This window comes from Canis lupus, chromosome 29, assembly GCF_003254725.2.
Source record: "Canis lupus dingo isolate Sandy chromosome 29, ASM325472v2, whole genome shotgun sequence".
NCBI classification, from domain to species: domain Eukaryota; kingdom Metazoa; phylum Chordata; class Mammalia; order Carnivora; family Canidae; genus Canis; species Canis lupus.
In genome coordinates this window covers 31009065-31035445 of record NC_064271.1, presented here as the reverse complement: position 1 = coordinate 31035445, position 26381 = coordinate 31009065, and the positions used below count along the sequence as shown (strand labels likewise).

The following is a 26381-nucleotide window of genomic DNA, read 5'->3' as shown; positions in this document are numbered from 1 at the left end:
GAGTCCCAAGATCGAGTCCTGCGTCGGGCTCCCTGCATGGAGCCTGCTTCTCCCTCCTCCTGTCTCTCTGCCTCTCTCTCTCTCTCTCTTTATGTCTATCATAAATAAATAAATAAATCCTAAAAAAGAAAAGTAAATAAAATGAGTAATACAACAATCGATAGCTACCTCTTCAACGCTGTCATTGTATTGGAGCATGTGTGTGCACACACTCACAGAGTTGGGGATGGAAAGGTGAATAAGAGACTCTACACCAAAATGCTAAATTTACTTTGTAATGTTTTTGAATTACTTGATATAGCACCGGTTCTCATCCCAATGGCATCTTAAAATAAACTGAGGAACTTCTATTATGCAGATTTCCAAGCTCCATCATAAGTCCCCATAAACCTGAGTTTCAAGGCTGCAATCAGAGCACTGAAATTTTTTTAACACCCAGATGTTTCCAAACTGTATGTAAGAGCCACGGAGTGAGAAGAGAAGAGAAAGAAGAGAAGAGAAGAGAAGAGAAGAGAAGAGAAGAGAAGAGAAGAGAAGAGAAGAGAAGAGAAGAGAAAGGAAGGAAGGAAGGAAGGAAGGAAGGGAGAGAGAGAAAGAGAGAAAGAGAGAAAGAGAGAAAGAAAGAAAGAAAGAAAGAAAGAAAGAAAGAAAGAAAGAAAGAAGAAAGAAAGAAAGAAAGAAAGAAAGAAAGAAAGAAAGAAAGAAAGAGAAAGAAAGAAAGAAAGAAAGAAAGAAAGAAAGAAAGAAGAAAGAAAGAAAGGAAAGGAAGAAAGAAAGAAAGAAAGAAAGAAAGAAAGAAAGAAAGAAAGAAGAAAAGAAAAAGGAAAAGAAGTCATCATTAATTAATTAATTATTAATTAAAAACATTGTGGTGGTTCAGTTTATTAAAGGTGATCCTCACTGCAGCCATTAGAGTAGATGTTACCATCCCCCCTTGCCAGATGACAAAAGAAAACTTTTAGAGGTGGACGCAAAGCCAGTATTTGAGTCCAGATCTCTCTGATTCAAAAGGTGTGCTTTATATAATACACCAGACTTAAACCAAAAAGCTTTCACAGAGTTTGTAACTGGGGCCAAAAAGGGGCCAGTGAATGGAAACTCACAAAATGCCAGCACTTATCTTTTGTGAAGTCAGCAGCACTGTTGTTTGGAAAAGTGCATGCAAAATAGTTGGACATCAGGAAATATCAAAAAGACAATATTTGAAAAATACCTGGAAAATAGAGTCTCTTTGTAATATCTTACATGGGTAGCTTTTTTGAGAAGAGGGAGTATATTCGCAAAATTTGTTAATTTATTAGTTAAGTCTTTTTAAATATTTTTGTTATTATTTATTACTATTATTTATGTATTCAAGTGTGTGTGTGTATATAAGATTCACCAATTCAAAATCAAAGCAAAGTACTGCATACCTCCCACAGGCATGGTAGCTTCATGTAGCTGGTATAATCTTCCAACTAAATGGCCTTCCTATTTATTTTTTACCCTGGGATGCTATATACAACAAGGTTCATATTCAGAAAGGGCTGCTCCTCCCAGGTAGTCATGTTAGAGAACCCTCTTATATCACAAAGAGTCAATTTCAGCCTCATTTGAGACCCTTGCTTAAAACCTCCTTATTTTGGGAGCACCTGGGTGGCTCAGTTGGTTAAACGGTCCACTCTTGGTTTCAGCTCAGATCATGATCCCAGGGTCATGAGACTGAGCCCTACGACAGGCTCCATGCTCAGCGTGGAGTCTGCTTGGGTTTCTCTCTCCCTCTCCCTCCTAAAATAAATAAATAAATCTTTTTTTTTTTAAGTAAAACTTCTTTATTTTTGTGAAATTTGGCATTTGTTTAAGAAATCATATATTTGAGGGGCACCTGGGTGGCTCAGTTGGTTAAGTGACCAACTCTTGATTTCAGTTCAGGTCATGATTCCAGAGTGTTGGGATGGAGCCCTGCATGGTCTCCAGATAGTTCCGAGCTCAGCAAGCAGTCTGCTGGAGACTCTCTCCCCTGCTCTCTCTTTGCCTTCCCCTGCTTGCGCTCCTTCTCTCTCTCTAAGATGAATAAATAAATCTTTTTTTTAATATAACTAAATCTTAAAAAAAAAGGGATCATATATTTGAATAACACAAAGTGGTTTTTTTTTTCCTCTATCAATCATTCCAATAATCACACAGGGCAAAGAAGTTGAACTTTCTACAGATGAGCAAACTCATTTGCTCAGGTATGCAAACGTGATGTAAGCTCGAAAGCCAGGGGAGGAATTACACACAGGTCTTTGGTCTTCCAGGTTCTCTAGACTGGAGGGCTAAGAACCCTCCTTCTAGAAAGCTGAAGCTCCTTCTGAAGGGATTAAGAAACATCATAACTACAACAAAAGAGCTCATCGCTGACTAGTAAAAAACTTACCAGACACAGATAAGCTCTTCCGGCTCCAACAGTAAATCTAAAAAGATGAATGTGTTAATCATGTTTTGAAGGGAAAAGGATAACTCATGAATCTTTTTCTAATTTATTAGTGTATATGATTTACTTAGATATAAAGACAGAAAATACTGATCTTTTAAAAAAAAAAACTAATTATTTTGCAAAGACAATGAAAAAAAAAATCAAACTTTTGGTCCCTGTGGTAATGATGACTTTCTAATGCAAATAATTTGATATCTGATTTCACAATTTACTGCTCTACGGAAAAGAACTTCATGTAGCCAATCTTCAGTATTACTAAAAGACTATCACGGGATATGTACACACTGCACATAAAGAAAACTCAAATTGTTGACCAAAAAAATGGTGGATTTGACTCATATCAGACAGTCGTTAATAGGTTCTGTGGCTAAAAAGTCTTCCCTCTCAAAAATACTCTAACAAATGAATTGTATTTATAAACTTTTTAAATAACAAACTGTGAACTCTGATAGACTCTGCTTTGACAGACCTCTCTTTCTTGATAATTTCTCTCTCCGCTTCCACTGACCTATTCAATCTTTCCAACCTCCTCACTGGTTTGCCTTGCTGTGGCTCACTAACACTGAGCATAAATGCTGTGAAAGAAGCACTTTCCTGCCTAAATTTCCTTATTCTCGGATTCACCCATTTCCACTTCAACTATACACATCACCTTCACCGACATAATTCTAAACTTGCTCTTCTTATTCCTCACCTCTTTCCAGGTCATCAGTTATTCTGACAACTCAAACTCCCCACTTAAAGGGCTAAATTCATAGCCTTCTAATTAAATGTGTACACCATTAATTTCAGCTCTTAATCATATGCTCCCACTGAACTATTTTCCCAATGTCTCATATATGTAACCTTAGTGAAATATTTACATTTTCTAACAAGAATAGTGCCCTCTTAAAATGAAAAGCTTGTTGAGTCACTGCAGACACCTTCCCAGCTACTCAAAGGTCACCGGATTTTAGGTAGCATGAGAAAGGCTCGAGTCACCCCCAGACCATGCCAAGTGTGCCAAGACACACTCATGCCAAGGATTGTTTACCTTATTCCACCAAGGACTGCAAACTCCTTGAAAGCCAGAATTGTAAACCATTCCCCTAGTATTTACCACAGTGCTTGAAATGGTTGACACCTGTTAAGAACCGCATCCTGTCCCACAAAATGTGTACGTTAAAGTCCTAATCCCTAGGACTTCAGCTTGTGACTGTATTTGAAGATGGGGCCTTTAAGAGGTGCAATTAAGGTAAAATGAGGTCACATGGGTTAACCCTAATCCAGTATAACTACTTTTCTTATAAAAAGAGATTGAGACACCAAGGATGTGAGCATCTACAGGAAAGACCATGAGAACACAGAGCAAGGAGGCTGCAAGTTAAGGAGAAGGCCTTAAACCAAACCTGCCAGCAACCCTGTGATCTTAGACATCTAGCCCCTGGAATTGTGACAAAATACAGTTCTGTTGGTTAAGCCAGCAATCTCTAGGATTTTGTTAGCCCTAGCTAACTAATGCGATACTCATCATTTATTTGTGGAACTGATTACAACTTTCAATTACCTACTTCTTTCTCCTTCTCAGACCACACTTTTAAATGCAGATTCATAAAGATAAATGCCTTGAAATCATGGACTTCCCTTTGTTCTTTTTATTGCTAACTTAGTGTTTCTGAAAAGGACTGCTATTTCTAGCACCACCACTTTACCCCCCACCAAAGATGTCCTGAATTTAGGTTACTCGTTCCTTCAAGTAATAGGCTTCAGTTCAAAGTCAAGGAATATTGAAAAGAAAAAAACCTCCAGATAAAGAGTGTCAGTGGTTTTTCCTTTTAATACCCTGCATATGTGTTGAAGGGGAGATTGTATAATACTTTTAGTTTATAATATTTTTGGGATCCTCTCCAATTCAAATGTAATCGATATTTAATTTCTAAACAGAAAAAACTTCATGAAGTTGATTTCCAATCATATGGCTTTCCTCACGTGATTGTTTATTTTACCAAGATAACAGAAACAATACTGCAATGGGTGGGGGGGGACGTCTTTATACTTATAGTGGTGTCACTTTACCTGTCATCAGCCAAGGGAGCAAATGCTCAGTACCTGTACCCTGAGAACAGTATCTGAGCTCAATGGCCTCAAACACTTTCTCAAGTGTCAACACACATCTTGTTAGAACAAATAACGAACATCAAATGACAGCGTGTTATGCACTGAATGTTCTGTGTCCCCTCAAAATGTGTATGTTGAAATCCTAACCCCCAATGTGATGGTACTAGGATATAGGGCCTCTAGAATGTGACCAGATCATGAGGATGGAGCCCTCATGAATGGGATTAGTGCCATTATAAAAGGGACCCTACAGAGCTCCCTTGTACCTTCTCCCATGTGAGGACGCATCATGAAAATAGCCCTCTCTGTACCAGAAAGACAGCCTCCTCGGACACTGAACCTGCTGATGCCTCGATCTTGGACTTCCCAGCTTCTGGAAATGTGAGAAATAAATTTCTATTCTTTATAAATCACCCAATCTATGATATTCTGGTAGAGCAGCTCACACAGAATAAGACAAAGGGTAACGTGTAAGTACTGAAATCCTACCTAACATAGAATGTATTATGAAATGAGAGTAACCTAGTGGGTCAGAATTATAGACTTTCATCAGATTGACCTGGGCTGAAGTTGTAGATTTGCTACTCAGTATCCCTGTCACTCTGGGCCAGTAACTTAATCCCTCTGATCCTCCAGCCCAGCGTCTATAAAATAGAACTTTTAAAAATAACAGACCTCAGAAATCTGGCATACTTTGCATGCCTATGCCTTATAAAAGAAACTGTTATATTATTTAAACCTAGTAATACTGAACACTGCTTTTGCTTACTAAAATTATGTCTTGAGAGTAAAGTATTTTTGGAAATGATAACGGAAATAACCACAGAGGCTTTATGAAGAAATCTGAGACAAGAGCTGAACATATGGCATGCACAAAAAAGATACATTTAAGAATTCACTAAATATTTTTAAGAAAGCAAAATGTCACAGTGGTACTTTGGGGAACACAGCATGGCAAGATAACATTTCTGTAAAAGAAAACAAAAAATAGACAAAGATGAAGAAAAGTAACTAGATTTAGGTAAAACTGATGTTAATCAAGGACATGTAAATATAATGAACCTGCAGGCAGTAATAACACAGGATTTTGCAATGCAAGTGTGTATGCATTCAACATAACCTGATAGAGTCAAAATATGTAGATCTTTGCAAATAAAAAAATTTAAAAACCTGTATTCTATCTTTTAAGACAATCACAGAATACTATTTATAGATTTGAACTTATCAATATTTCCCAGATATTTTCATCTAGAAAGAAAAAAGTTTTTTCATGCTCCTCTTTCCTTATTTTCTTTTGCAGAGCTGTAATTCTGTCAATAATGCTTCTGATATTTGCTGAGATCTTTTGCGTGAATACTCAGAATATCAATATTAGTCTCTCTGTGACATTTTTGTTTTTATTCAGAATTATTACATTATAAGAATAGCTCAATGTGACTCACCTGTGTAATTTATTTTGAAATTTTAGGCAATTCTTTATAATGCCAGAGGTTTAAAAAAACAAAAACATTAGAAGTGTTATAATATATATGTATGAATATATTTACATATATGCATATATACTTAAATAATACAATTAATTCTAGGAATGTTTATTGACTCGATAAACACTGGGGCAACTACTCTCATAGAGTTAAGTTTCCCTGGAGATTGTGAGCCCATTACCAATGGGACAATGTTTTTTGTATCGTGTATGAGTAACTTAACACTGTGTCAGTTGATGTTTATAAGCAAATGAATGAATATGAGTAGTGAATGAATTACACCAACTTTATTTTCAAGATAAACATAATCACACATTGGGCTCCCTGCAAGGAACGTGCTTCTCCCTCTTTCTATGTCTCTGCCTCTCTGTCTCTCATGAATAAACAAAAAAATCTAAAAAAAAATAATAAAAATGAAAAAATATGCACAAGTGCAATGTGTTACGTTTTATACAAATACTTCTCAAGCAATTTATGGTGAATGATTTTTATGAAATGTTACATTTTATAAAATACAATGAATATGTATTACTAAAAGGGTGTTTGGGTGGTTCAATCAGTTAAGTGTCGGTTAAATGTCCTACTTTTGGTTTCAGCTCAGGTCATGATCTCAGGGTCATAATCAAGCCCCACATGGGACTCTGAGCTCAGCACAGAGTGCACCTGGGATTCTCTTCCTTTCCCTCCCTCTTACCCTCTACCCTTCCCCCACTCGTGAGAACTCACATGCATACTTCCTCCCTCTCTCTCCAGAAATAAATATTTTAAATATATATTACTAGAAAAAAATAAGGAAAAAACAAAAAGACACAACAAGATATAAAATTACTCTGTCAACTGTAGGGAAGTCTCAATTCCTTGTCTTCAACCAGCAATCACTAGGCCACAGATACTATTTTGAGTAGCACCATTTTTTATTATTGCCATTAACAATGCAATAGGAGAAAACCCTAATTAACCCAAGAGTAAGTGAAAGAAAAGCACTTGAAAACTTTCATTAAAATTAGTTCAGAATAATATACTGAGAAAATTATTCTTTTCTTCCTGTACTTTCAGAATTCTACTGTGATTCACCCAACAGACAAAACACACACACACACACACACACACACACACACACAAGAAAACAAACAAAAAAAAAAAACTGGGCACCAAATGGTTCTAGTTCTTTTCTGCAAACTCTAGTCATCCTGGCAACTTTGGAAGACTCCAAAGGAGGCTATGTTTGTACAGTTTGTCTCCCCTAGAAAAGACTCACAGCACTAAGCACTCTTTTTTTGTGTGTTTTCAAGATTTCTGTTTTATTTTATTTTGAGAGAGACAGAGAGCCCAGGGGGAGAGGGGGAGAGGGAGAGAGAGAATTTTAAGCAGGCCCCACGCTTAGAGCAGAGCCCAATGCAAGGCTCGATCTCAGGACCTGACCAGAAATCAAGATTCAGATGCTTAACCAGCTGAACCACCCAGGTTCCCCTCACAGTACCAGGCACTCTTCTTATGGCAGGTAAAAAACCCAATTCCCCTGAGTGATAAATGATAAATGCCATAAGCATCTTTCTCATTTCCATTTGTTTCTTCTTCAAAAAAACTAACATTCCTTTGTTGTATTGCTGGAAATAATTAATTTCCAACTACAAAAAAATACTGATGTCTCTACTCCTTTCCCAAGTAATTCTGTTTTTATGTTATGTTTCGAGTAACTTCCATGTGTGAGAGATACATTACTAAAAAGTGTTATTATTTGTGCTAGTAAGCAACCAGAGTACTCAAAACATTAAAACATATATATGTGGTGAAAATAGTAAGAAATCATTATAACATTTTAAACTTTAAATTTTAAAAGCTCTGGTAATTTTTTTAACTTAAGTGTTCAAAATGTCACTGCCCATGCAAGAAAAATATTCTACAAAATATGATTACATAGCCTTTTTCTTGGTGGTTAGGTACTGAAGTAATCATGAAAGGTATGAAAAAACTGCTCCCGAAAATACCTTCAATAGATTATATACTACACGTGATCCGGGGTTTCTTAATATCATCTACAACTTAAGTCCAACAGTTTTTCTACCAATATTGGACAAGAAGATAAATTTCCTGAACACTGGGCAAAGTGCTAAGGTTTTGTTTTCATTAAAAATATAACCAAAAAAATTATGAATTCAGCATGCCCGGGTGGCTCAGCAGTTAAAGCATCTGCCTTCAGCCCAGGGTGTGATCCTGGAGACCCGGGATCAAGTCCCACGTCAGACTCCCTGCATGGAGCCTGCTTCTCCCTCTGCCTATGTCTCTGCCTCTCTCTCTTTCTCTCTCTCTCTGTCTCTCATGAATAAATAAATAAATAAAATCTTTTAAAAATGTATGAATTCATATAAATTAAAAGTGCATGTAATGTTACAACATTGGACTAAAATAAACACAAAAAGATGTAAGTATGAATATAAACATTATTTGAAATAAAAATCAAAAGGAAATGCAGAGAATCAACTCAAATATTCACAGTGGGGTATGGCAAAGTATACTGTGAAATTCTACATTGCCATTAAAATTATGTTGCAAATAAGAGTTCATGACAGTGTGTTTAAAGTTTATTGTTGGGACGCCTGGGTGCTCAGCAGCTAAGCGTATGCCTTCAGCTCAGGGCATGATCCTGGAATCCCTGCATCAAGTCCCACATCGGGCTCCCTGCATGGAACCTGCTTCTAAACCCTTTGCCTATGTCTCTGCCTCTCTCTCTCTCTCTCTCAGGAATAAATAAATAAAATTTTTTTTAAAAAGCATATTAAGTGCAATTTTTTACTAGATATAATATACAGTATATGTATAAATGTTTATAAGTGATTATCATGCATAGACTTCATAAAATTAGTATTATATAATACAAATGTTTACTAAAAATTATATCCTTACTTATTTAAACAAAAACGGAAAGGATACCAAACAATATGAATAAAAAGGAAGATGTAATTTTGAATTTTCTCACTAGTATGTGATTAAATTTTCAACATCAACACTATCATAATAACAATGCTTCTTTTTAAGACTGAGCATTTTCCATTTTGACTTAATTTTTTTAAAGATATAGGTTTTTTAGAATATATGCATCAATTTAGTTATTTGGAGGAAATCATCTAATAAAGTATAAAAATAAAAATCTGAATTTTGAGAATGAGTAATATTCTATACTGCCCCTTATTTTATTATTTTTTTTAAGATTTTATTTATTTACTCATAGAGATACAGAGAGAGAGAGAGGCAGAGACCCAAGCAGAGGGAGAAGCAGGCTCCATGCAGGGAGCCCGACGTGGGACTCGATTCAGGGTCTCCAGGATCACGCCCTGGGCTGCAGGCAGCGCCAAACCGCTGCGCCACTGGGACTGCCCTATACTGCCCCTTATATTAAAGGAAATTGTAAGACCAAACCATTTATTTTCACCTGTAAAAATCCAAACTTATCTTCTCTCCCAGGTATATTGTAAGCCTAATATGAGATTATGGGATTTCAATATATGGGATTTCAATATAGATACATTAACCTCCTTCTCCCTTACCAGAGAAAGATCAAAAAACAACTAAGGATTAATCTCCTAATTGAATGTCTGATAGACATACCAACATAATGATCACTAGGTAAGTAAAAATACCAAATTCACATTTTTTGAAATGAAGGAACATTTTTGAAATGAAGGAGAAAAGTTTGATTTGTTGGTTAATATTTTGAGATAAATTGTTTTGCTGTTACACAACTGAATCAAAACCATGGCACACTCAGTCAAAACCTTAGAACCTCAAATCTGGAATTAGTGTGCTTTGAGTGTTTCCAACTCTCTGTATGTGTATCAAAAACAATAAATCTATCCCATAATAAAATTTATTTAAATTTAATAATCTCATACATGCATCTTTAAGGACAAAGGGACATGTTTTCAAAAAAATGGACAAAGAAGAATGAGAGCTACTCCTCTAAATTGATTCCATATGGTAACTAATGCCATTTCCTACAGCTTCTTATAAGCAATTAATTCCCTTTCTACCCATTCCACACATTCACACAGTCCCTCTCACTTATAAAAGAACACACTTTGGAAGGCCTGTAAAGAGAATAGGGAAAACTGATTTAGGCTTAGTTCTGAAACAATCAAATAATGAGACATAACGGGTCAACATTCAATGTTCATATTCTTAGTGACTCACAAGTTTTAACCAAAGATACTAAATCACTTCAATTTTGGAGACAATACAAATTGTTTAATACTCTATAAATTTGTGGTGTTCTTTTCAAATGTATCATCCTACATACAGTCATCAAAAAGTGGTTTGACTTTACCCACTTTATTATGAGTTATATTTTGTGAGTGGAGTTACATATGGAAGCTAATCTCCTGATTTAATACAAAATAAGATACCATGTTAACCCTGAACTTTATTTCAACCTCTTAGGGAATTTATCACCGTCTGTCACTTCTACACCAAAATCTCCATTCTCTTGCGTTATAAAGTATCTTATGGGCAGCCTGGGTGGCTAGGCGGTTTAGTGCCTGCCTTCATGCCCAGGTCATGATCCCAGGGTCTTGGGATCGAGTCCCGCATCGGGCTCCCTGCATGGAGCCTGCTTCTCCCTCTGCCTGTGTCTCTGCCTCTCTCTCTCTCTCTCTCTCTCTCTCTCTGTGTCTCATGGATAAATAAATAGAAACTTTAAAAAAATAAAAATAAAAAATAAAGTATCTCATGACACACAGAATGGTGAAAAGCAAATTTCCAAGAAACAGTTATTGAACAAATATTAATATTCCTTAGTCAATTGAACATACTTTGATGCTTAACCAACCGAGCCACCTAAGCACCCCAATATCACTTTTTAGCAAAGATGAACTTCAGTGGACTTTAGTTTAGATTCTTAATAGAAAGTAAAAGCTAAAATTGAGACAATCAGAGAGTATTTCAAAATGTATTTTGGCTAGTCTCTGCTAAGGAGCAAGACATCAAAGAAATTTTCAAACATGACATAGTCTTGAGACTTCTGAACCCTCTAGATCTGCATGATCCTAGTCATAGCTACTGGCATATTGGCTATTGAGTATTTTTTAACCTTGGCTAGTTCTGTGCTGTACATGTAAAATACAAATTGGATTTCAAAGACTTAGTACCAAAAAAAATGAAGGATGTGTAAAAATAGTTTTATATTGATTACATGTTGAAATAATCATTTTGATAGTTACAGAAATGTATTATGAATATTATTTTTATCTGTTTCTTTTTACGTTTTAATATGTCTTCTAAAAAATGTAAAATTACATACAGTGGCTTGCTTTCTCTTTCACCTGCACAAGGCTGATCTTGAAAATGTCTTGCCATTGGCCTCCTCCTCTATTTCTCTTCTTGCCTGTTGTACATTTTCTTTTTTCTTTATTTTTTTTTTCTAAATTGCAACAATGTCAGGAGGGAGGTCTAGAATACAGAAGGATAGCTCTAGCAATTCTGAAATAAAGATTATAGACGTGATGGAATACACTAGAAATTTAAAAAAATATCTTCATACTACTGGCTCAGTAATCTAAATTTTTTTAAGACTTTATTTCTTAGAGCAACAGGATGGGGCAGGGAGGGGCAGAGGGAGAAGGAGAAGCAGACCCCCAACTGAGCAGGGAGCTGGACCCCTGAGGTTAATCCCAGGACCCTGAGATCATGATCTGTGCCAAAGGCAGATGCTCAACCAAATGAGCCATCCAGGTACATCACTAGTATAAATTATTAATAAAATGACAGCTGACTGTTTAACAATGTAGGGGTTACAGGCTCTGATACCTGTGCAGTTGAAAATCCGAGTATACCTTTTGACTCTCCAAAAACTTAACTACTAATAGCCTCTTAACCAGAAAACATAAACAGTCATGGGGCACCTGGGTGGCTCAGTCGGTTAAGCATCTGTATTCAGCTCTGGTCATGATCCTGGGGTCCTAGGATCAAGCCCCATGTTGAGCTCCCTGTTCAGTAGGACCCTCTTCTCTCTCTGCCTGTTGTGCTCTGCCTACTTGTGCTCATGTTCTCTCTCTCATTCACTCTCTGGCTCTGTCAAATAAATTAATAAAATCTTAAAAAAAAAAATCAATGGGGGATCCCTGGGTGGCGCAGCGGTTTGGCGCCTGCCTTTGACCCAGGGCGCGATCCTAGAGACCCGGGATCGAGTCCCACGTTGGGCTCCCAGTGCATGGAGCCTGCTTCTCCCTCTGCCTATCTATGTCTCTGCCTCTCTCTCTCTCTCTCTGTGTGTGTGTGTGTGTGTGTGTGTGACTATCATAAATAAATAAAATTTTTAAAAAAACAATCAATGCATATTTTGCACATTACAGGTAATATACACCGTATCCTTACAACTAAGTAAGATAGAGAAAGCTACTAATAAAATCATAAGGAAAATATAGTGCTGTACCGTGAAAAAAAAATCCCACGCATAAGTGGACCTGAACAGTTCAAACCTGTGTTGTTCAAGGGTCCACTGTATATTGCTGTCCACCTAAAACACCTAGTCTTTTTTTTAACACCTAAATATTTTTAACACCTAATATTCTAAACTTATTCTAAAAATAAGTTTTCTAGTATTGAAGCATTTCTAATAAGGTATTTTTATTTAAAATTTTGAATAATCTCAATATATTCCAAAATGAAATTCATTTTCCCAAATAATGAACTCATTTTAGTGAATAAAATATGAATACAAAGTTATACACTCATATTACCCATACCTCTTTATTGCTGACCTCTTTTTTTCTTCAAAAGTCTATCATTCCTTTTCATCTCCCAATTTCCTTTCCAGGTGACTCTCTCTAGATCTTTTGGTTGCTGTTGTCCTCTTCATTGGCCCATTTACTTTTCCTGCTACCCATTTCCCCTGTATGCACTCAGTTATTCCTAACTTTCGATACATCAAGAAAATACTGTCAAATCTCTCAATCTGAGGACTTTGCAAAGACACTGGAAGAAAGAGGCACTGCATTCCAAATGTTTCAAGTGCCTTAATAATCTAAGTAACCATAAGTAATCATCTATACTTTTCTTAATTCTGATTACTGTCACTTTTCACATGCACCATTTCCTTCTTCAAATATGCTGTCAGTTTGTGAGGACAGGTTCAGTGTCTTGTTTTATTCTCAGTTTTTAAATCTCCCAAAACACACTTAGATACAACAGACCTCCAATAAATGGTGAAAGAATAAATGGGCAAATGTTCAGAATCTCACAGCTATGCACAGAGTGGAGACACTTACAGCAGACTCTGAGAAGGACAAGAATCGCAATCTAATGCAGCACCGTTCTGAATAAAGGCATTGTGTACTTAAATCTTCCATACACAGGGAACTCTAGTAGTGTACCTATTTTATTAGACAAATGTCATTGACCTAATGACGTACATACAACTCAAATATCTTTTTCTCCGTTTTTTAAACAAGGCATGGATGCGTAAGTGTGGAGCAAAAAGGCTTGTGTTCAGATCTTTAGTCAGACACTTGACAGCACTTTTGACAAGCCATCTGTCTGAATTTCATGTCTTCCCAGGTATTACTATCTGGGATAATAATATATTCTTCCGAGGGGTAACAAAGATGAGGCACAATATGACTAAGCACTTAGCAGTCAAGTCTGACCCATAAGGGCTGGTCTATAAATGGAATGAGGTCGGAGCCTGCTGCAGCAAGGGATCCAGCAGTAACAATAACATTGTCTGTCTACCTAACAAGACTTCTGGCTTAAAAAAAAAAAAAGAAAAAAAAAAAAAAGAAGAAGAAGCTTGACCTAGACAACAAAATACGTTAGCAAACACTCTATAACCTTCTTTAAATTGGAATCACTTGCTGTTATGTTTAGAAAGTGTTTAATTGCAGGAGCCTATGTTAGTTTCCCTGGTTCTGATCAATAACTTCCTTACAAAACTCAACTCTGGGTTGCAGTCACCACTGCAGAATTTCTGCATTACCTGCATAGTCTAACCAAATATGATCAAGATGGATGCAAACATTATTTATCTACAGTTCTCATCATAATATTCCAAAAGAGAGGACTAAAATTACATAAGTGAAAAAAACTCCTTTATGGCATCAGTTGAGTATAAACCTCTAGAAATGTCACTGATAAGGTTTTAACACATTTTAAAGTTTTCCTTTACACCTTTTTCCCGTCTGCAATTACAGATTTAAAAAATCCTTTGTCCAGGGGTGCCTGAATGTCTTAGTTGGCTGAGATTCGGACCCTTGATTAAGGCTCAGGTCATGAGCTCAGGGTCCTGGGATCAAGCCCCGTGTGGGGCTCTGCGCTCAGCCCGGAGTCCGGCTTGAGATTCTTGCCCTCTGCCCCTCCTGCTACTTGAGTGTGCACGTGTGTGCGCTCTCTCTCCTTCTCTAAAAATAAATAAATCTTTTAAAAACTCCTTTCTTTAAATTACACTTTAACGTTCAGGCTCTCCTCACCTTGCTTTAGCTTCTCAATCTTAGCAACCTTAGTTAGCCACATGCCTTCCCAAACTCTAAAATGTATTCATTATTTGACTGTTCCACTTCAAAATCTGGAAGAATAATATTCTCCTCTTTTTTCATTCTATTAAAAAAGAGTAAAACTTGCTATTTATTAGTTTTCATCCTGACTTCAGGCTCTCAATTCTTGCCTGTCCTTAGTTTATTCATCTTCTGGAACTGCCCTTGCCTCCTTTCTCAGCCCAGATTTACCACCCTTCTTTTCTGTAACATAATCAACTATCCTTAGAAAGCCCAGGTGTTTGTTTTGCATTATCCGTGCCTTGCTAATCTTCTAATCATGTAAACCTCAGTTGTTTGCTAGAGCCATTCAGATCACAGACTAAGTTACTGCTAAAGAAAATGATGTAATTGTGTTGACTAAAATGTGATAAATTGTTGTTAATTTTGCTATGTTCCCCTTTATGGCTCTAGAATCTTTTGACAGACCTCTTGCATATTCTTGGCTATATTCCCCAAGCTCCTATCCCCATACCAGTTCATCTCAACTTATGACCTTGCACTTACCTAAGAAGACTAAAGTCACCATTACATGCAATATTCCCAACGGGCAGGGTCCTTATTAGTCTTATTACCACTGAATCTCCATCCTCCAGAACACGGCTGAATAAATAAGGAATTCAGTTAACTAATAAACCGACTCAATTTCTTTCCTCTTCTAAGATGTGAACATCTCCTTTCGCTAGCACTGATCACACCAACTCTTTAGAATGTTCTGAAACTTGCTCCTGAAAATTACCATCCTCATTCTTACAGTTCCATCTCTTCTTGCTAGGGGATTCCATCCTGGAAAAAGTAAATATGCATTCACATTTTGAGTAAGATTTTGGTCCCACGATTAGCATTAAACTTCATTTACTTCTTGTCTTCATATATTCAAGACCCCATATGATCTTAAACATGGGCAACTGGACTTCTTTCTGCTTCTGTTCAGCTCTAATATACATGCTTTTTTCCAATGACAACTAACTGACTTTTCAACATTTTAACTGAAAAAAAAAATCAGATAATCTGAAAGAGTACAATGAAATCCACATAACCTCTCCTAGGCATTCAAAAATTGACAAACGAGGGGGCGCCTGGTTGAGAATCTGCATTTGGCTCAGGTCATGATCCTGGGGTCCTGGAATAGAGTCCTACATCGAGCTCACCACAGGGAGCCTGCTTCCCCATCTGCCTGTGTCTCTGTCTCTCTTTGTGTCTCTCGTGAATAAATAAATAAGATCTTTTAAAAAAAATGAATAAGTGATGCTTTGTTGCAGATACAGCACACACACATTTTATGATAACTCATAAGAATGCATGGCACTTACCACTAAATAACTCGTTATGCATCTCCTATTATCATTTATTATCTAGTCTCTATATAAACTTTCCCAATTCTACCAAGGTTTGAACCTGTTGTGTGTGTTTTTTATTAATAGGATATTAAATACAGCTTCCAGCACTGCCTTTGTTTGTCTTTTGCTCTCTTCTAATCTAGAAAATTCTCCCTACCATGATACGACTTTTAAAGAAACAAGGCCACATGTCTGGTATGTTCAATGCAGAATACTAAACCTTGGAAAGTTGTCTATTTCCTCATGTTAAGGTTAACCTGTTCCTCTTTCCCTGCATTTTTCTGTAAACTAAAAGTTAAGTTTAAACAGGTTTTACTAGATTCAGCTTAAACATTCTAGCAATATTTCACAAATGGTGCCGGATGGAGACTTCATATTGCATCCATCAGGAGGCTCATGGCATCAGGCTGTCTATTAACGAAGCTAAGTTTGATCACTTAGTTATTTAAAAAGACAACTGCTAGAAGCAATTAAGAAGTAATATTTGAGCACCATGAGTATATGTTATTTCCCCAAATACTTTTAACTAATGATTTTAGCACCTGTTGATGATAGTTGACTGAAATATTTATTTCACTGGGAGTTATAAACAGTCATTTTCTAATTCTAGCATTTCTTACAGAAATCAACTCATATTGATCTAGTCCCTCATCAACTAGAGTTCCTCCTTTAAAAAAAAAAAGCTAACTATTTCTTTCAATTTAATTATCATCAGAATTGTTTTCTGCTTTTTGTGTGTGGGGTTTTTTTGTATGTTTTTTTTTTTTTTTGAGTTTCACTATGGACTCATGGATTTTACTTCAATCAATGTTTTATAATTTGTTACAGTCACTCTTGTTGGAGCAGATCATTGAGAAGTGACAGCTGGATGACCTTCAAACTGGACCCAGACAATCAGATGCTCCTTACCTCCTTTACCGTCCTTGAAATGTACTTTCCCCCCACCATCCCCACACTCTCCTCTACTCTTCTAGTACACAGTCTTAAGACGATAATGTGCTGGTGAGTCCATCCAGACTGGATATGTGACTGAACTCCATCAAGTTCTCCATATAAACTTTTAAGATGCTGGTGGGAAGCTGCAAAGATCTCCTTGTCTTGGGACCACTCTATGTAAATTCCCTTGCTTATTATAACTGCCACCCACAATCTGGACTGATGTTGATGTGCCTCTAGCTTCAGTTTCTCCTTACCCTCTGATTACGGGGGCCAGTTTCAAATTTCACCCAAGAAACTCCTGAAGCTGCAAATCCAACATCTGTTGTTCAAACTTATCTGAATTTGGCAAATGGAAGGCCCTTCAAGCTGGCTCTCATATATAAAGTTTACAAATAAAAGTTGATACAGTCTTACTCATCTTTGGATATTTCCCTACCTTCTGGCATGATGAGATATCCCAGGCTCATCTTGTGCTTTTTCTCCCCAGACTTAAAATCAGCTAATTCTCTATAAAGCTCTGGACCCTTGAGTAGGAAATGGTATTTAGAAACCACAGTTTGAGCATTAGATGTGCTCACTGCTGCTGGATTTTAGAAAAACCTTTTTAGGAGACAGAGCTAGTAAATGGATTTATTTTTAAAAGCTTCATAGTATACTTGAATCTATGATAGCTTAGCTTCATCTTTTTTGGAATTATCCTGGCTTTTTTTTTTTTCCAAATGTAATTCAAAATCAGCATACCTAGTTCCATGAAAACTTCTCATGGTCTTTCTATTGAGAACATGTTACATGCACACGCACAGAGAAACACACACATAAAAGCACGTGACACATACAATCTTGGGATCTGACCTCTCTGATGCTGTCACATCATACGCAGAATTTTTCATTTAAAGTTCATTTTAGTTCCTTTTTAAAATTAGTGGATTTAAAATTAGTGGATTTTCATCACCGATTCCACCCACCATTCCACACTAGAATTCCCACAGCTCTCCCCAAGCCTCACCTTCCTGTAACCTATGCAGCTGAGTAACACTTTTCCTTTACATAAACACACATACTTTCCTAAGCTTCAGAGAGGACTCTTCCCTTCCTCTTTTTCTGCCTTTAACCAGGTCTTTTTACATCCACTCACAAAACTGCAGGTGTTTCCCAAATATTTGCCATTGGGTGAGTTATTCCCTCCTAAAGATTTAGCATAGATATGTGTGTAATATCTCTTTCAGTGTGTTTTCTAGCTTTAAAGATGAATGTCATTGCACGCTGGTCATTTTATCCAGGAATTCATATTGGAACTTTAAATCAGTTTTATGTCCAGAACTGAACCATTATCCGACCAAGTCAGGCTCTCCTCTAGATAACTTTATTTTCTGGTTTTGTTTTATAACACTTGTTTTCCTTTCTCTCTTCTCTTTTCTTCTTTCTTTCTTTCTTTCCTTCTTTCTTTCTTTCCTTGCTTCCTTGCTTCTTTCCGAGAGGTAGTGAGAGAGAAAGCAAGCACCAAGGCGAGAGGACAGAGGGAGAGGGAAAGAGAATCTTAAGCAGGCTCCATGCCCAACACAGGGCTCAATCTCAAGAACCTGAGATCATGATCTGAGCCAAAATCAAGAGTCAGCTGCTTAACCAACTGAGCCACCCAGGCACCCCATACCACTAGTTTTCAAGTTATCTAGAATCCAAAACACAAAGGCAGCTCTTAAGAGCCTTTCTGTGTTGGCCTTCAAATACACTGTTTTTATGGATGTGCAGATTTACCAACATTTTTGCAATCCATTTCATCACATTCATTCACACTGTCTCCGCTGTGGTTTATGTTTCCTATTCCTTATTGAAAAATATTCACTGTTTCAAGTTTCAAGGAAACTATTTAATAATGGAAGATTCTTTCACACATCTGAGAAAGCAATTAAAAACAGTATCCTAAAATAACATCTTGCAGTTATATGTGTTTTATGTTATTAACAAATAGATAAAATAAGCTTGAAAAAGCTGTCACAACCAAATATGTGCAACAGTGAATTCTGAGGTGGAGAAGATGTTGATAGTGAGATGCTGGTAGACAGAAGAAACACCTATATTTATAGACTTGCTGTGTTATGAAAATTGGTGGTTCTGTTTTCCTTGTGCAGAGGACTAATTTTCCACTTGACACTGCAAAAGCCTCAAATATAGATTACATTTTATATTTAGAAAGTAAACATTTGTTGACGGTTTTCCCCTGGTTATCTGCAAAGCCACTTATAGACATAGAACCATCTAATCTTGTCTTGACCACAGAGTGCCAGAGACCTCCTCACAAATTTCCAAGATTCGGTTCTCTTCAGAAAACACTATTGTCATAGAAAGATCTGCGATGCTGTGGTTACTTGAAGGTCCTTCCAGGACCAGTAAATGTCTCAGTGTAAATGGTGCCATTTTCTATTATTTCTGGCCACAGTCACTGACAGTGACTACAGCAGTTTTAAATTATGTACCAAGAATACGGATGTAGCAGTTGTATTAGATTAGCTAAAACAAAACAAAACAAAATTCCTCTCCACAAGTGGAACATAAGGGGGATATAAGGTGTCAATTCAGACATTCCTGTCACTTTACCCTATGCTACCTGTGGAGCATTAAGCAAGTTACATATCTAAGTCTCAGTTTCCTCAAAAATATAAAGCAATATCATTATTTTACATTATTTACTATATTTATATCATTTACTTATAATATTACCTATTCATGGAAAACAAATGGAACTGTACTCACTTCAAGTTCCATTTGACTCCAAAATATGTTTTACCTTTTACAATTACCATATGACTCTTAAAATGTGCATCTATACACATGGATTCTGTGTAATGCAATTAATTTCCACTCTTAAAATTTAGACAAAATATTCAATTATTTTGTTCTAAGCAAAATATATATAGAAAAGTTGATGAGTTAGATGTAATTTCATAAAACATACATGCAAATAAAATCTCTAATTTTTCTTTTTTCCATTGCATCTTTCAGAAAAGCAGGACAGGGTTCCCATGCTCTCCACTATAATTCTCTTCATTTAGATTTATACATGGCTCAAGGAATAAATCTTATAGCCTTGACCCCAGCTGAAGAGTCTCCAAGGACAATCTAGAACACTTTTATCCTAACCACTAAGTAAGTTCTCCCATTGCCTTCTCTGCAGCTTGGAATAGATAGAAAATGAAATCAATGCCTTTATATTCCCCAGGTCTCAGCCCCAGAAGACAGCAAGATAATGCAAAACAAACAAAAAAATTGTAATCTGTGAGAGAATTGCAGAACACATGACATCAATTGTCCACAATATAAGTTTGCTATTTAAGAGAAAGAAGTCTAACAAAACAAAGAATGACAACAATGAAAAAATGCCCCAATATTTTCTTGAAAATCTAAAAGCTATGAGAATAAAGTAAAACTAGCAGAAGCTGGCAATGGCTGGGTTACATAGATCTCTTCCACAGCTCAGTTAATGATAAAAATAAGTGTGATAACAAATGTTAAATTTATGCAACGCTTGCTAAATGTGTAACTAGATTTCTATACATACCTAAATTTTATTTAATAATTATTGTTCTCAAAATCAGCGTAGCGAAACTAATTGTCCTTGTCATCAAAAACGTGCAAGTTTATGTTGCCACTGCCAATTACTAAAGAGAAATTTATTAAATTAAAAAATCATATTGAGTTATGAAAATGGGATTTTAAGGGCACCTGTATAAGTAAGTCACTAGAAGTAGCAAATAATAACAATACGAAAGAACAAGAAAATAATAAAAGTAACTTCAGATCAGTGAGGGATTTAAATTAGTTTTTAATTACATTCCACAGCTCCATAAACAAATTTCAGGAGTAAAATTCATCATTATCACAGTTTTTTTATGCAAAAAATAGAATTTTTCTTAAGGGCAATGTGATAAAAGAACTGAAAAAATAACTTTTTTTTAAAATCACAGCTAATAAGCATTTAAAGATAAAAGTTTTCTAAAGTCAGAGAGAATAAATAAATGCAACTGAAATAACATATTGGCCTCAATTTCCTTTCTACCATGCAAACAATTCTCAATACCTGCTTCTCTTCTGCTTCCAATGTAGAATTCTACTTGATTTGATACACTGTATGATTAGTCGCTTGCAATACCAGTAAAGAGTAAACAAAGCATGACCATACACCAACTCAAGGTAAAAGCTTTCAAGAATGTAACAGACATCAGATATTTTCCACACATTTTGTACTAGCTCATTTAAAAAATGATTATTTTTACCTAAGAAATAGTTATTCATATAGCACATGATTCTTCTAACTAGGAAAATACAGTATTTTTGGCATATCACATGTATGTGCATTACTTATTACTTTTCTATTCCAGTGTTTTTATATTCTAACGGCATCATTTGTTTGCATAGATATAGTAGTTCTTTTAAATAGTAATCTTTCATAAAAATTAGAGAAAATAACTGGCAATCTTTTTTTTTAAAGAAAAGGCAGTGTTAAGAACATAAAAGAGTGCCTCTGTAAGTATGTGTTTGAAACTTTCTGCCCTTATATAATAACACCACCACAGTGTGGCCACTTCATGCAGAGTAAGAAAAAATATCTGTATACTACTCGCTTGCTTTTTAATCACATAAGGGTAAATATAAGGAAAATGTGTTCATTTTTAACAACAAAAATTTCATTCAAAAATGTTTGGACAAACCACACACCCAAGACAAGACTCCAACTAGGGGTTTCTTTCTCTACAATGTTCAAGATTAGAACATAAACTGTGAAATCAATTCAGTAATCCAAGATTTTTCAAAATGTCCAAACGTTGGCATCCCACAGAAAAGTTGTAGGAAATTTAACAGGCTGTTTTAACTTTGTGATGATTTGTCAAAATTTAAATGCAACTCACAAGGTCAACTAATAGTAGCCCATTTAATTGCAGAACACAGTAGCCCATTTAATTTATTCAACTTCTTGCCTTCACTCTTTACCTTTATCTACCAAACTCTTTCTCCAGGCGTTTGAAAATAATTTGCATGATTAAGCTGATCAGAATCCAAGTGGGTTCCTTACTACATCAAAGAACAGTATTTTTCAAGAAGAAACCAGTAGGCTGTGCTAACTCTAGGTTACTACGTTCAAAGATTTTAAATCAAAACACACACAGAATAGGTGATCAGTTTAAAGAGCTGTAGAATTCCCAGTATGATTCATGAAGGAGGAAATTTCAAAAAACTGCATGTAATAGAACTTAACATAGGCATGAAATATAATGAATTATGACTACTAAATAAATGAAACCCTAACATGACTTAAAGTTTCTTAGTGTGATCTTCAGAATTCAAAGCACAGCTACGTATTTGTTCCCACGTTAAAATCCCGTGAACATCTTTGTCTGCCCCATTATAGTTTCAATCTCATTTGGAAACATCATATAGTAAGGCTTAAGCGCTGCTCCAATCTTAAGACTCGATTACGCCCACCTTAGGGCAGCAACTAGTCTTCTAAATGAAAATTCTGGTTTGATTACTCAAGTTTTTTTTCTTTCTACTCACTCTTTTTCTCTCTTTCAAAAGAACTCAGTGATTCACAGCACATATAACCTGATAAGAAATATTATACTCATGCATTAGTTTGCATTTTAAATAAATGAGCACTTCTATTTTTATCTACATATGATAAAAGTGGCTTTTTAAATGCTTTTGCTAGCTGCTGAAACCATATGAAAGACTATTTTATTAGTAACGTGCTCACTATACACCAAAAAATCAAAACTTAAAGCTTAGTAACATAACACTTGTGTTACATCTTAGAACGAGACCTTTCATGGTATCAAGTCTGATTGCCCACAGACCAGACACGAGCTACCTTCCTTACATTAATGCAACAGGACTTCAACAGAGAACAGCTACAGAGTACAAAAATAACTGCAACTTCCAAAGACCACTGAGAGTGCACTGTGAATTTTTTTTGTTTTAGAAAAAAGCTTTCTACACATTGCAATAAATTTTCATCTTCTACAGATAAATGATCATGTGTACTCCTAACTCTTTCACCACAAAGAGTAAACAAATATAGGCATAAAACTTTTCATTCCACCCACTGAGGTTACAGACTTAGAGAAATATTTGCTCTAAAAGCCATAGCGTATGTAATTAACCCATTTGTTATGGGCCCTTTTGTATGCTGGAATCCGTCTGGTCTATAGATACCCTAGAAGAAAACTTAATCTTAGAAGTAAGTTACTTCCCTTTGCTTTCTATCTGCCTTCACAGAAACTGAAATTACACACATATGACAAATGCAAGGCTGAACTTTTCATTTATGAAAAAAAAAAAAAAAGAAAGAAAAAGAACACCAAAGCTTCAAAATCAAATCCTTTAAACAACAGTCACCCTCCAGATTTCAAGATTTAAAGTACGACAAGGAATTTGTTTGGACAGCAAGTTTTCCAGCAGACCCTGTCACTGTGTTTGAGGACAGAGAAGCCTTTTTATTACCAACTGGTACACCTCCAAAAAGCAGTGCTAGATGATCCTGGAAATCTCTTAAAACTCCACAGACTATTGTCAACGCAACTGCAAAGCTGCCAAATGCACCGAAATCCATCACACCATCAGCAAGCCCTAGTACCCGCTTGCCCTGCGCCCAGTTCTCAGGAGTGGGGCGGGCGGGGAGGGGGGGGGGGGGCTTTGGCACCACTAGCAGGTGGCCAAGAACAGGAAAAACGCTGTCCCTCGAAAACTTCAATAAAAGGCTATTTTTGCACCTTAGGGGTTGCAGGCTCGTGAACGCCAACCTCGCAGCTCCAACTGCCTGCCCATCACTGAAAGTAACAAGTTCCCCACCCCCTGGAGGACAGGACGCCAGCCAGCGAGCGCAGCACAGCAAAGACACACGACGGCGGGGGTGGGGTGGGGGGGGGGCTCCGGGGACCCCGGCGCGAGGAAAGCAAAAGCCCTTCGGAACGAGCGACCGAGCGACGCGGGCTGGGCTGGGCTAGACCTACTGCGCGGCGTGCCCGCGGCCGAGGGGAGGGGCAGGAGCCGCGCGGGCGGGGGCAGGTGCCATCCCCGGGCTGCCGGAAAGGTGTGCGTGTGCAGCCCCTCCGGAGGAGGCCGCCCCTGCGCTCCCCGCGCCCCGCCCCGCCCCGCCCCGCGCGCCCTCGCCCTCGCCCCTCCGGCGCCGCAAGTGGCCCTCGGAGAACTCCCGGGGCCCGCGCAGCTGACCTGGGCGCAGCCTGCGGACCCGCCGCGTCGGGCTCACGTCCGAAAACGATCCCGAGGCAGGGAACGCACTTGGGCTCCCCCCGGCTCCCGGCTCGGCTCGGACCCGGCCCGCGGACGCACGCGCGCGCACACACTCACACGCTCACACGCTCACACTCACACGCGCGCGCGCTCCCCCAGCGCCTTCCCGGCCAGGACCGGTGCTGCCGTCGCAAACCCGGGAAACGCCTCCGAGGGGACCAAGTACCTGCTCGCTGCGAGCTGCTCAGCTGTTCACTTCGTCCTCCGTTGACAAGGAAACCAAACCGCACTTCGCTTTTTTTTTTTTTTTTTTTTTTGCTTTTTTTTTTTTTTTTTCCAGAAAAACCTTCCACTGCCATCATTTGAAAATTGATTTACGGGGAAGGGAAAGGGGAGGCGGAAGGGAGAATATAGAGATATCAGGATATCGATCGTAAAATTATCTCGGGGGGGTTCTTTTTTTTTTTTCTTTTATTAAAAAAAATTCCAAATGTGCAAAAGTCATAGTTAATACAAAGGAAGGGGAGGAAAAAAGTATCTTGCTTAAAAATCATCCCAGTAACCAGCTGCAAGAAAAGTTTCACGTTATCAAGGGGTGTCAAAAACAGGAGGGGGGGGGGAGAAAAAAACGGATTTGTTCTCACCGGCTTCCAAAAACGGCACCAAAAAATAAAAAATAATTTAAAAAAATAGAAGATGAAGGTCTTTGCTCAGTGGTTTCTATCGCAAAACCACAAACTTGTAAACACTGCCGTAAAATCCCACCTAGACAAAAAAAAAAATCTGATCAGAAAAAGAGTATGCCCAAAAAAAAGAAAAAAAGAAAAAGAGTTAGAAACATGCTTTTTTTTTTTCTTAATTTTTACAAAGGGGGGAAAAAAATTAGGCACCGTACTTCACGTCGCTTTCTCCATAAAACCAGTTGCACATTTTGCTGGACTCGGGAGTCGCTCCCAGCGGGCTCGGCCGCCGCGGGCTCCCGGACACAGCGCCTCGTCTACAGAACCATCGCCTGCTAGAAAAACTTGCATTCAGGAAAAGGCTCAAAACCACGCTCCTCCAGCTTTCCCCAATAGAAACAATAATCAAAGAAGTGGAGAAAAAAAAAGAAAAAAGAAGAAGAAGAAGAAGAAAAACAAAAAAACAAAAAAAAAGAACCCAAAAAAAAAAAAAGGACAAAAAAAATAAAAAAAAAAAAAAGAATAGGACAAGAATGCCACTGAGAAGGTACTCACCGAGCGGGAGTAAAATGTTGGAATAAAAATGAGATTTGGTATAAAATACAGTATGGCGGTGGAAGAAGGAATGAAGCGCGTTTTTTTCTCCCAGTCTCGGCCTCAGGCACTGACACGTGACTCGGAGCCAGGCCGACTTGCAGGCGGCGGGGAAGGGCCGAGGCTGCGAGGGGGGAGCCCCACGGAGCCCGGCTCCCGCGGCGGCGGCGGCGGCGGCGGCGGCGGCGGCTCCCGGCGAGGCTGCGTCCGCTGTGAGCCCGGCCGAGCAGGTGCCGCTCACGCTGAGGCTGAGCACACGCACACGCACACGCAGGGCGGGCAGGGCGCGGGCGAGAGGGGGAGCCGAGCGGGGTTGGGCCGGAGGCGCGCAGCTGCCGCCGCCGCCGCCGCCGCCGCCGCCGCCGATCCCGCCGCCGCCGCGGGCAGCTCCGCGCGTGCAGACCCAACGCCTAAGGAGAGGCGGGCGGAGGCGCGGGGGGTGCGGGGGTGCAGGGGGGCGGGGGGTCCGCAACTTGCGGCTCACCTCCAAGTTGCCCGAGCCGGCCACTTCCCTAGGCATGCATCTATGATCTCGTTTTATTTATTTAGTCCTTTTGCAATCTCTAGGTAGTTACCTGGGGAAGAGATCCCGCCCCTTTCTCTCCCGAAGTTTCACTCTTAAAAGCCCGATTTAACTCCTTCATTGTAGTCCTCCCTGACTCCCCTTCCCGGGCCTCCTCCCTCCGAGGCCGCCGCGCCCCGCCCGGTCCCCAGGTCTGCGCTGCCCCCCGCGCGGCCCCGGGGCGGGGATGGCGGGGATGGAGCTGGGGGGGGGGGCGGCCGGCGCGGCGCGATGCTGGGGGCGTGGCCTCGGGCCCCCGAGGGGGAAGGTGGGCTGGGTGGTTCGGGAAAGCCCGGGGCGGGTTTCCTTTCTGCGCGCCGCGGAGCGATGGGTGGGGGTGGGGGTGGGGGTGGGGGGCGCATGGGTGCCGTTCGCGCATCCGGCCGCCGAGCGAGCTTTGTCTGTCGGGTCCGCGTGAGCGCGCGTGGCTCCCGGCGCGGGGGGCGGGCTCCGCGGGGCGCAG

General features: G+C 38.7%; 1 protein-coding gene across 14 annotated transcripts in view; it reads right to left on the bottom strand.

Annotated features, from left to right (window-relative positions):
• The window catches only part of RALYL (RALY RNA binding protein like), a 712238-nt gene extending 686152 nt beyond the window's left edge, over positions 1-26086 (bottom strand). For 2 of the 14 annotated variants that reach the window (XM_025433659.3, XM_049103896.1), the window contains exon 1: positions 25932-26064. Coding sequence is in view for 4 of the 14 variants with exons in the window: in XM_049103900.1 (XP_048959857.1) it covers positions 24309-24444 (136 nt within the window). In the remaining 10 variants the exon portion in view is untranslated. Of the gene's footprint in view, positions 1-24061; positions 24213-24308; positions 24721-25317; positions 25550-25840 lie in introns of those variants that run through there. The other 12 variants (XM_049103897.1, XM_049103898.1, XR_007407139.1 and 9 more) reach the window with 11 other exon arrangements.
• Positions 26087-26381: the final 295 nt, after the last annotated feature.